The sequence below is a fragment of the Eriocheir sinensis genome, chromosome 14, assembly GCF_024679095.1.
Source record: "Eriocheir sinensis breed Jianghai 21 chromosome 14, ASM2467909v1, whole genome shotgun sequence".
NCBI lineage: Eukaryota > Metazoa > Arthropoda > Malacostraca > Decapoda > Varunidae > Eriocheir > Eriocheir sinensis.
The window spans coordinates 9841181-9853613 of NC_066522.1; the positions used below are offsets into that span (position 1 = coordinate 9841181).

Genomic DNA, 12433 nt, shown 5'->3' on the forward strand with positions numbered 1-12433 from the left:
TCTTCCTCTTCCTCTTCCTCTTCTTCCTCTTCCTCTTCCTCCTCCTCCTCCTCCTCCTCCTCCTCCTTATCATCATCATCATCATATTCCTTCCAGATCATCATTCACGAGGACTACAATAAAGTGCAAGGCTGTCCACGCTGCCACGACATCGCCCTCCTGAGGCTGGCCTTCCCTGCCCGGCTCGACCCAGGTGCGTCCCTCTCTCCCTACTCTCGGCTTTGCTCTCTATAATGCTGCTTAAAATCGTCTATATAAGTCTAAGTAAGTTTGACCTCCCGAAATCTACCTTTTTTTTGGATACTATTCTATGCTCTTTATTTCTAGGGTCTATGAACAGCGTTTTATCTTTTTTTTGCCCTTGATCTGCATCCCTTATCGTAAAAAAATGTATAGGCAGGGTGTGAAAATAAGTTAAATCTCCTCTACAGCATAGTCAGTTATTTGGAATGTTTAGGGTCAATAGAAGAATGTTGTTTTTTTCTACTTTCCACTTTTTCCAATTGTTAGGTTCAGTGGTGTGTATAATTTTCGACTGGAGGATAACTTTAAAATTCAGATATGGCAAAACCTAAATCTTCAAGGTCGTTTGGGGAAAAAAGATTGACACATCATTATCATCATCATCTGTTGCGCCACATGACCAGTGCCTAATCAGTCAGTCAATCATCATCTGTTACTCATCAATTGCAGGACAACGGTTTTTTCGAACGTCTTTCACATCTGTCTCATGTTTCTGAACTTCATCGTTGTAAGACAAATGTCCTTATCTCATCTCATCTCCTGGTACTCTGTCCACCCTGACCTCTACAATTTACAGGTTGCCATCTTTTACTTTGACTGTCCATCTGTTACTTGTTCAAAGCATGACGTGACCTGCCTCAAGCTCATTTATTGTCCTTAATCGCCATTACATCTTCAAGCTGTGTTACTTTCATAAGCCTGATACTCGCTTCCTATCTCTTAAAAGTTATACCTAGCCTTTTTTCTGTCCTCCAAATTTATGTGCTTCTTTGCTTTCTCTTTATATATCCAGTTGGTCGCTAATTTTATGGGTTGTGCGTTGTGGGTGTCAGCATACACTCATTGTACACCTTTTTCTTCATGGGGAGTGTGAGGTTGCTATTCATGATATTACTCTGTTTACCGAAAGCGTTCCATCCCATTTCTATTACTATCCTCCTGATTAATTCTTCGTGGGGCTGGATTTGCACTATGTCTTAGAAACGTGTATTCCTCTACCTTCTAAACTGTTTCGTTCTTGATCCTAAATTATTATCCTACTAACATAATATTAAACTTTACCTTCGTTCTCTTCGTGCTCACCTTCAGACCGTCTCTATGGATAACTTAAATTTTCTTCAGATAATTACCTGGTCATAGAAAGGCTTAGGAGTGATGCCACGTGACACCGTACGTCTGAAGGGAATGACGGTAGGGAAGGGAGAGGAGGAAGAGGAGGGAAGGATGGAGGGCGGAGGAGGAGAGGAGGTAATTAAGCAAGATACCTGAGCACGATAAGTAGCCCCACGTGCCCTAATTTACGCGGCTTGAGAGAGAGAGAGAGAGAGAGAGAGAGAGAGAGAGAGAGAGAGAGAGAGAGAGAGAGAGAGAGAGAGAGAGAGAGAGAGACACAGAGATAGAAAGTGAGATAGAGAGACACAGAGATAGAGACACGGAGATAGAGAGACACAGAGATAGAGACACGGAGATAGAGAGACACAGAGATAGAGAGACACAGAGATAGAGAGACACAGAGATAGAGAGACACAGAGATAGAGAGACACGGAGATAGAGAGACACAGAGATAGAGAAACACAGAGATAGAGACACGGAGATAGAGAAACACAGAGATAGAGACACGGAGATAGAGAAACACAGAGATAGAGACACGGAGATAGAGAAACACAGAGATAGAGACACAGAGTAGGGTGAGAATATGGGCCTCCTCCGCAAACTCCTAAACCCTTGCTTGTCATCTTCAAGTCTGCTAATTGCTTCTAACACTTGCTCCTCCTCGCCGCCGCCGCCTCCACCGCAATCACGCTCACGTCCCTCCCCTTGTTGTTGTTATTTTCTCTTTTTTTTTAAAGTTTTTTGTTCTCAAATACCTTCGTCTATTTCTCATTTTATTCCTCTTTTCACTTTTTTGTCCATTTCCCTACCATTTTGATTTTTAACGGATATCTCTCTCTCTCTCTCTCTCTCTCTCTCTCTCTCTCTCTCTCTCCATTTTCATCGTTTCATCACTTATTTCAATTCATTACTCATTTTTTAATTACCTTTCAATCCAGATGGACAAGAGAGAACACAGTAACAACAATAAAAAAAAAGAAACATTATCCTCCCTCACGAGAAAAGAAAACACTGAAGAAAATATAAAAAAAAGAAGATAAGAGGACAAAACGATGAAAAAAAAAACATGAGAAAAGGAGACAAAGGAGAGGATGAAACAATGTAAAAAAAAAAAAATTGAGTAGGAGAGTAAAGTAATACAATAATCATCGTTACTGACGCGGCCATTACGGGTTGTGGTTACGTCTCGCCCTTCCCAAAAATCAATTAGTAGCTAGCCAGTTGGTCGGTCGGGGCGGCGTCGTGGATTCGCTCGGAACTCCACTAATCCATCGAAATTAGTACTCGCCAAACTCCGCGTCGCTTCGGCCAAGTTAAACACAAACTTGGGCTGGTTCTCTGCTACCGCCTGTAACTTTCTATCTCCACCCCACCTCCACCCCACCTCCACCCCTCTCTCGCTCGCCGCCGCCACCCCTCTCCTTCCCTCACCCACTCATCTCTCTCCCTCTCCCCCTCCCTCTCGCTCGCCGCCGCCACCTCTCTCCTCCTTCCCTCACCCACTCATCTCTCTCCCTCTCCCCCTCCCTCTTGAATTGACGTTTTCCCGTGTTCCCGTTGTATCAGCTCCACGGTTTATATAACGACACACACATTGGTTTACGGAGAAATTAAAGTTTACAAAGATGGAGATTATAAGTATTTTATCGGACTGAGAGAGTGATGATTATGTATTCTCAGGGTTACCGAAGTTTAGGTATTACTTTCTGAAATATTTGTGTATGCATTTTTTTTCGTATTGACATTCTATGATTTTCTGTTAATTATTGTGTGATGGAGTAACGTGGACTATATCAGAGCTCTCCGGAAGACCTGTTGACAGAGACCTTGATTGCTCCTCCAGAATCACTTGAACCCACACACAAACAAACCATATAATAGCCTTCCACTGCACTAAATTAGTTCCCAATCCTCCTTTAACATGCAAGAACTCCAACCAACCCCCCACCGCTCCTCCTCCTCCTCTTAATTATCACAGTCTGGTGTCACGTATCTTATTATTATTATTTGTTACAACAAAGGAGACAGCTCAAGGGCACAAACAAAAGGAAACAATAATAAAAAAAGCCCGCTACTCGCTGCTCCTAAAAAGAATCCAAAGAGGTGTCCGAAAGAGAGGTCAATTTCAGGAGGAGAGGTGTCCAGATACCCTCCTCTTTTCTACATTATATAACTCTTCCGGTTTTCACTCGGGCAATATAACTTCAAATCAGACACGAGCCTTCCAATTCGTCCCTTACTTCCTCATCCATCCACTCTAGCTTTCTCCCTCCTTCACCCTTCACTGACCCACGCACTCAATCAAGAACCCACACACTCATCCCTTTCCTCACCTACGCTGTTTCACTCACTCTCCCACACTCCATTTTTCACTCTCCCTCTCACTCAGCAGTTCGTTTCCTCACCCTCACTCTCACTGTCTCCCTCACAATAATACCCTCAAACACAATCATTTCTTCACTCACTAAGCAGCCCACCTACTCACCCTCACCCATGCTATATTCATCACTGCAACATCCTCGAGCATATTTCCTTTTTCACTTACTCACCAGCTCACCTCCTCACCCTCACTATCTTACTCTTTGATGTTTTACTTATACATTTACTTACTCTCTCCCTTCTCTCCCTCCCACAGCCCACGTGTTTCCGATCTGTGTGCCCCAAGACCTGGAGCGAGAGCTGGGCGTGATCAACAATGACTTCTCTTCGATGTTCGGGTGGACGGCCGGCTGGGGGTCTTTGAGTGAGTGACGCTAGCGATTGGTATTTTCAGACGCTTTCGGCTCTCACGACATGCAACTCCAAAGGCCACAAAGAAAATTAGCCGGGTTCTCATGAGTGCTTTTTTTACGTTCATGGTGCAGCAGCCTTGTCAAACTATCACAAGCTTGCACAACCTCTATGAAAGCCTTACTAAATCGAGTGTGGAGTCCCGAGATGTTTAGGAAGAAGGGACTGACAATTGGATGAGGTGAAGGGGAAAGTTGATGTGCGCGGGTGGATGGCACACTTTTGACTGTTTTGTGATATATACTGGTAGCACGTAGAATGGTAAAAAGAGAATGAAAAGTTTTGCGGGAAAGCTGCATGGTACGGTTAAGTTTATTTTGTAGTAAGAAATAGACTTGTTATTTTTTTTTCTACATCAACTAACACCAATACGCATCATGACAACTTGCAATAACCCCCCCCCTACCCTACCCTCCCCCCCGTCCCCCCACCGCCATCATCGCTTCCTCCCTCACCCCCACCTCCTTCTTCCCTTCCTCCTGCAGACCCCACCAATTTCGTGCAAGCAGACGTACTACAAGAGGCTCTCCTGCCCCTCCGGAAAACCTTCTGCAAGATCGATTCCTTCCCAGATCCGAACATGGTGCGTTAGTTTGTGTGTGTAGGGGATTGAGGGGATGACGCGGGGGGGGGGGCTGGAGCTAATGGGTTGATGGGTGGGTGGGTGGATAGGTGGATGAGTAGAATCAGTGTGAGGGGGACAGTGGGTGGACGGATGAGTGGATAGACAGGTGGATAAGTAGTTTGAGTGAGTGAGTGAGTGTGTGGGTGTGTCAGTAAGTTCGTTAGTTGTTTATTAAGAGACTGATGGTCGTCAAGAAGATCGTGGTTGGTATGGTGACAAGTTAACGGCCCGGTATGGTTGGGTTAGATTCTGTGGTTGGGATGCTCTGTGTGATGCGTCTGCTGGTTGTGATGACTTGAAAGATTCTGGTGATAAAGTGTAGAGGGGAAAATAATTAGCGGAGAAAATAATAAAAGCAAACGATATGTGAAAAAAAGAAGAGTAGAATAAACTGGTATGAGAAAGGTCTAAAAAAAAAACGTCAATTAATTATCTTCATCTCCTCCCTCCCTTCCTATTACCTATCTTCACCTCTCCTCCCTACTCTCGCCATTTCCGTTTCCTTCATTTTTCCTCCTTCCCTCCCTTCTCTTCTGTCTTTTTCTCCACTCTATTTCCTCCTCCTCCTTCAACCTTCCTTTACATCTTTCCTCCCCAACCACCTTCATCCTTCACTTGCTCCTTTACTCTCTCCCACCCTCCTTTCTGCTCTTCCTCCCTCCCTCTCTCGCTCTCTCCTTCCCTTGCTCCTTCGTTCCTGTTTTCCTCGCTCCCTCCCCTTCTCCTTCCCTCCCCCAGGTAATATGTGCCGGCGGGGAGGGCGCGGACTCCTGCAGGGCGGACTCTGGCGGCCCGCTGCTCATGGAGAACGCAGGTCGCAACTTCGTGGTGGGCATAGTGAGCAGCGGCCCCACGGTCTGCGGCGCCCCCCAGACTCAGGGCATTTACACCAACGTCAACTACTACCTGTCATGGATCTTGGACCACCTGCGGCCCTAGCGTATACCGGCGGCAAACCTTGCAAGCGTAACTTGAATCTCGAGCGAGTTACGGGAGCTGACTCTTGATGACAACTTGCATATCAGGTTGTTTGGCGTTTACATGGACACGAGGAAAAGAAGGTTACGGGGATCTAAGACCGTCACGTCACTAGCAAGGGACGGACGGCAATTCCTGAAGATTTAACTTTCGTCTCTAGCGAAGCACGTACATTAATTTCCGAAGACACAATGGATATTTAAATGATCAAATTAACAAGGAAAATAAGGTCAACTGATCACAGTGTCATCAGCCCCAACGGGGAGAGAATGGCAATTCATGACACATTACTTATGGTCCTATATGTGCAAAGGGAGACTCTGAATCTAGTTCTTAGAAACTGGATTGTCGAAGGTTGAACTGATAGAGATAAATATTGCTAACCACTGCGTCCACTGTGCCCTACAACACTTCCGTTCTTAGCAAAGGAACGTTGGTTCGATAAAGAATTAAGAAACGGTACTTGCATGGGGCATGACCTGAAGACTTAAGTGCTAAAGACCATGACATACAAAGGAAAAAATCAACTTCTACACGTCCTATGGATCATGCTGTCTCCCTGACCCATCAAGGAACCGGCACATCAAAGCTGAAACACGGTACAATATGTCTTCTTCACGGGGCTCATCAGTGACTGGAACGACCAGAAGACACAACCATGAACTGAGGAGCAAAAACGGGGGACTATATAGTAAGTTACCAGAGAAGGATAAACACAGAAGGAAAAAAATAATGTTAATCTCTGAAGGCTCTGCTTGAAGGGTCTAGTGGCAGAAAATCACTTATAGAGAAATCTGCTCCTGCGTCCCGCGAGTCCGGCGGGACGGCAGTGAGGCTGAGAAAAAAATGGTTGTAAAAGAAAAATAATAAACGCAATATATCATCATCATTAAACCTTCACACCGCTGTGGGTAAAATGATGCCAGCACAAAGAAAAACAGATGAAAATACTGCGAAAGCAATTTATGTAAAAAGTGTAAAAAATAAAGACGAAGTAGAAAACCCCTTGTGTTTATCGCCTATCAGACACATTGATAATAGTTATGAAATGTTTATCAGAACACTTGTCAAACTGAGATTTTACATATTTGATTACAAATTAGTAGCAATTCAAGGTATATTGAGTGTTATGTTTTCCTTCCATAATTTAATTCAAAAGATAAAAAAAACAAGCATATGGAGAGTATGAAAAGGTGCACCGATATCCAAAATCCTGGTACTTTGTCAAAAGAAAAAAAAAACTATGGAAAAAGTTAATTATTTTAGGCGTTACATCATTAGGTTTACAATATGCACGCAACACCTCGACGAGATGGAAAAGCAGGGACAGGAGGAAGAAGACAGACAGACAGGAGAGGAAAATAAATGGAAAGTTGTTACAGTACATCAAAAAGTTCATATTGTGCACCCAACACCTCGAAAGCCAGGACGAGAGGGAGAATGGCGGCAGGAAGGAGAGTGATGGGCAGGCGAGGGAAAAGAAAGGTATTATTTTATTATTGGAGGGATGTAATAGTAAGCAAAAAATAAAAGGCTATGGATAAATAGTCTCGTCTCGTCTCGTCTCGTCTCGTCTCGTCTCGTCTCGTCTCGTCTCGTCTCGTCTCGTCTCGTCTCGTCTCGTCTCTCTCTCTCTCTCTCTCTCTCTCTCTCTCTCTCTCTCTCTCTCTCTCTCTCTCTCTCTCTCTCTGCGTTTGTGTTGAGAGAGAAAGGCGAAGTGATCCAAAAATCGACAGCCTGACAGACAGACCCAAGCAGACTTCAAAGACGGACACAGCAAGATGAGGTAAAAAGGAAGAGTATTAAATCTCCTCCTCCTCCTCCTCCTCTTCCTCCTCCTCCTCTTTATCCTTCTCTTCATCTACCTCATATCATCTCAATATCCATTCCTCTGCCGAGTAATCCTGATAAACTTTCAATCACCTCTCCTCCTCCTCCTCCTCCATGATTCATTGGTATTCTGAAGGTTTTTGTGACGTAAATCGCCGGCGTGTGAAAGGAATGGACGAGTTTATATGCAAATCAATCCTCGCATGAAAAATTAAGGCGTTTGAGAGGAACAGAAATACTCAACTCTGGCTCTCGATCGGATGGAAGGTCTCTCTCTCTCTCTCTCTCTCTCTCTCTCTCTCTCTCTCTCTCTCTCTCTCTCTCTCTCTCTCTCTCTCTCTCTCAAATAACAGTATCGCCTGCCCTTTACTATCCTCAATTTTTCTAATGAAGGCTGTTGGTGGACTTAACTTCAATGGAGAGAGAGGGAAGGAGGAGGAGGAGGAGGAGGAGGAGGAGGAGGAGGAGGAGAGGTAGGCTTAAAACTACCCACATGCTGTCCAGAAGACCACCTATCATCCCAGACTCTAGATTCTAGGATTAAAGATGAGCTCCGGGAGGGCAGCATGAGCCAATGCAAGATGGCGCCACTATAAACACTCGCCTGCGCCAGAACGGGCTGGGCCGACCATCAGGCCCCACCGGGAAGAAGCCTTGGACCGATCATCAGGATCCACCGGGAAGAAGCCTACCTCCGCAATAGGCCAAGACGTAAAAGAAAAAAAAAGGAGGAGGAGGATGAGAAGGAGGGGGGGAAGGAGGAACTGGACGGGGAGGAGGAAGAAAACTAGAAGGGAGGAAGAGGAGGAGAACAGAGGAGCTGGACGGAGAGGAGGAAGAAATATAGAAGAATGAAGAGTAGTAGTAGTAGTAGTAGTAGTAGTCGTAGTAGTAGAGGGAGGAGGAGGAGGAGAAGGAGAACCATAACAATTCGAAAGACATGCTCAAAACTTCGACAAAGGGGAAAAATAAGAACATTAGGGAAAAGTACAAAAGAATAAAATGTGGAATAAAAATATGATAAATAAATTAACCTAAACAAGTATGATTTCTTTCAAGTGAGCTAAAAAATGTGCCCTTCAATTAACTAAGACTTTCACTGACAATTAGAAAAAAGGTCAAGACTCTACCGTCATTATCTTGCCTATCACTTTGCACGTCCTCCTAACTATCATTTTCTCCACATTTTCCTTCCTCATCCACCTTCTTCTACTCCTCTCCTCGTACTGTTACTATCTCGTCTACTTCTCTTTTTCCTATTGATTACTTCCTCTATAATCTTCACTACAACTACTACTACTACTACTACTACTACCTCTACTACTACTACTACTACTACTACTACTACTACTACTACTACTACTACTACAACTGCTGCTGCTACAACTACCCCTAATGCTAATTCCTGGTCTACAGCGTTACTAATATAAGGACGAGCAAAGGAATAAATTATGTTAATGTCGACAAGGAGGATTTTTGAGTAGATGGCGAGGAGGAGGAAGACGAGGAGGAGCAAGAAGAAGAAGAAGAAGAAGAAGATAATATGAGGAAGGTGCTGTGGAAGAAAGGTCAGGGGTTTAAGGATCGGAAGAAGAGGATAAGAGAGGAAGAAGAGCAAGAAGCTGAAGAAGAGGAGAGGAGAGGAAGAAGAGCAAGACGATGAAGAAGAAGAGGGGAGGAGAAAGATGATGTGGAAGGAAGGGCAAGGGTAAAAGGATAGGAAGAGAAGAGGAAAGGAGAGGAAGAAGAACAAAAAGATGAAAGAGGGAAGAAGGGCCAAGAGTGAGAGGATAGGACAAAAAAATAAAAGTAAAAAAGCAAAAAAAAGGAAGATAATATGGTTGTTTTATGAGAAAAGAGGAGGAATAATGACAGCAAGGAAAAGGTGGATATGAGAGGAAAAGAAAATATCAGAGAGAGAAGTGAAGAAAAACAATGGTAATGAAAGACGGAAAACAAACAAACAAGAAAAAGAACAAGTGGAGAGAGAGAGAGAGAGAGAGAGAGAGAGAGAGAGAGAGAGAGAGAGAGAGAGAGAGAGAGAGAGATAGAGAGAGAGAGAGAGAGAGAGAGAGAGAGATAGATATTGACAAACTAGCTCATAGCGAGGTCTGCAGATATAAGAAAAAATCCACAGGGAAAACTCCCCAAAGAGTATCTCAGCTCTAAGACGATTTGGAGGGAAAGAAGTGACTGGGATGGAGCCAGACTCACACACACACACCACACACACACACACACACACACACACACACATTCTCTCTCTCTCTCTCTCTCTCTCTCTCTCTCTCTCTCTCTTGTCCGGCGGTAACAAGAAATCAACGAAGGGGAAGGCAAATATGAGAGAGAGAGAGAGAGAGAGAGAGAGAGAGAGAGAGAGAGAGAGAGAATCCCCACAGAATTAATATTATAACTACTTTCTTTTTTCCTCAGTGATCACAAACTCCTTTATGTTCCCTTGGGTTCTCTGGGGATGTTTTTTTTTCTTTCTTTCTTCTCTTTTTTATTCCTTTTTGTAGGTCACCCTGGTTCCTTTTTCGTCTTTCTATTCTTTCTTTATTCCTTTTCCTTGCCTCACTTCCGTTCTTTCTTTCCTGCTTCCATTTCAATTCTCTTCTTTTATCTCCCTTGATCTCCTACTGTTACTCCTTCTTCCTTGTGTCCTTCCTTTTCTTTCTCCTTTCTATTTTTTTTCCTCTTCCTTTTTCCCTGTTTCATTTATTTCTTTGTATATATAGCACTCCACTTTCTATTCATTCCCTCCCTTCTCTTTCCTTCCTCTTGCTTCCTTTAATCCAGTTTATCCTCTTCTATTCCCTCCACTTCTTTTATCTTTTATTTCACTTCCTTCCTTTCTACCTCTATTCCTGCTCTTCGTTCCCCCAGCCCCTCCCCCCCTCCCCTTTTATATCCTCCTCTGAATCTTTCCTTTTTGTTTTCTCTCTTCACTAACTTTCCATTTTTTTCTGTTCTATGTCCTTCTTCCATTACTATTTTTTTTCTTTTCTTCCTTTTCTCTTTTATTTCTCCTCCTTCCTTTCTTCTCCTAATCCTCCTTTTCCTTCCCTGCCCATTTATACTATCTCTTGAAGAAAAAAAATTCTCTCCTCAAACTAATTTTTTTTTTTATCTCCTTACACTATTATTATTTTCTTTCTTTCTTCGCTTTCTTATCCACCTTTTCTTCCCTCCCTATCTCTCTTTTCCTCTCTCCTTTCCTCCCTCCCTATCTTCAAGACCTTCCTTTTACTTGCTTCCTCTTTCCTTTCATAACCTATTTGTTTTCCTTTCCTTCGCTTTCATAACCATATTTCCCTCCCTCCCTGTCTCTTCCTTCCTCCCTCCCAAACTTCAAGACCTTCCTTCATCTCTCTCTTTCTTTCTCTACCAATCTACCATTTTTTTATGCTCTATCTCCTTCCACAATGACTTTTTTTTTTCCTTTCTTCGCTTTCATAACCAGCTTTCCCTCCCTCCCTGTCTCCCTCTCTCTCCTTTCTTCCTCTCTTCCGCTTTTCCTATCTTCAAGACCTTCACTTTTCCTGCTTCCTCCTTCCCTTCATCCCCTCTTCCATGTAGTCTCTCTCTCTCTCTCTCTCCTCTCTCTCTCTCTCTCTCTCTCTCTCTCTCTCTCTCTCTCTCTCTCTCTCTCTCTCTCTCTCTCTCTCTCTCTCTCTCTCTCTCTCTCTCTCTCTCTCTCTCTCTCTCTCTCTCTCTCTCTCTCTCTCTCTCTCTCTCTCTCTCTCTCTCTCTCTCTCTCTCTCTCTCTCTCTCTCTCTCTCTCTCTCTCTCTCTCTCTCTCTCTCTCTCTCTCTCTCTCTCTCTCTCTCTCTCTCTCTCTCTCTCTCTCTCTCTCTCTCTCTCTCTCTCTCTCTCTCTCTCTCTCTCTCTCTCTCTCTCTCTCCTGTTCCATCCCATCGCATTACTATCGTGCGCTTTCTCCTCTCTGTTCCACGTCTTCCCTTCCCTTCCATCCTTACAATTCCTTTCCACTCTGCTTCTTCGTATTTATTCCATTCCCTCTCTTTCCTTTCCCGTGTCATCCCATCCCATATCCCCCTACTCTTTCCCCTCTCTATCCTTCGCTTTTCCTTCCCTTTCATCGTTACCCTTCTTATTCCTTTCTACTATCTCTGTCCCTCCTATCTTCTCAATGTATATGTATTTATTTATCTATCTTTATATCTATTTACTTATCCATTCTTCTATCTTATTGTCTGTCTATAAATAATTCTCTAGATAATCCCTCCTTCTATCTATATGTTCATCCATCCATTCTTTCTGCAACAATTTTTTTTTCCTTTACGTTTTCCATCTTCCTTCCCTTCTCCCCTCGTTTAATTATATTTCATCCCATCTTATCTAATTTTATCACTTTCATTCCCTTGTCTTCTCTTCTCTTCCCTTCCCATTCTGTTACATATTTCTCTTCCTCTTTTTTCTTATCCCATTCCGTCTCCTGCCACGCCACACCACAACCTGCCTTTTCGTTTCCTTTCTCTTCCCTTTCAATATCACCCCCTTTTCTTACCCTTCCCTCTCTCCCTTCCCTATCACTCGTATCCTTCCTTTCTCTCTCCTTTCCGCACAACCTGCCTTTTCGTTTCCTTTCTCCTCCCTTTCAATATCACCCCATTTTCTTAGCCTTCCCTCTCTTTCCATTCCCTATCACTCGTATCCTTCCTCTCCCTCTCCTTTCCGTATCCCTTCCTTTTCATTCCTTTCTTCCCCTTGCTTCCTTTTTTTTTTCCTTTCCATTCCCCTCCTCCTTTCCTGCTTGCTTCTCCACGTCTTTTCTATTTCCTTTCTTTCCTCTCCCGTGCCATTGTGTCTCATATCATCCTACCTTTTCAC

At 43.7% G+C, this 12433-nt stretch overlaps 1 protein-coding gene across 2 annotated transcripts in view; it reads left to right on the forward strand.

Moving 5' to 3' along the window:
* Nucleotides 1-6768, forward strand: part of LOC126998424 (phenoloxidase-activating enzyme-like) — a 38210-nt gene extending 31442 nt beyond the window's left edge. Inside the window, exons 8-11 of one of the 2 annotated variants that reach the window (XM_050860090.1) lie at nt 97-193; nt 3992-4099; nt 4632-4729; nt 5510-6768. In XM_050860090.1, the coding sequence (XP_050716047.1) occupies nt 97-193; nt 3992-4099; nt 4632-4729; nt 5510-5710 (504 nt within the window). In that variant the 3' untranslated portion in view covers nt 5711-6768. The remainder of the gene's footprint in view (nt 1-96; nt 194-3991; nt 4100-4631; nt 4730-5509) is intronic. The other variant, XM_050860091.1, reaches the window with a different exon arrangement.
* Nucleotides 6769-12433: the final 5665 nt, after the last annotated feature.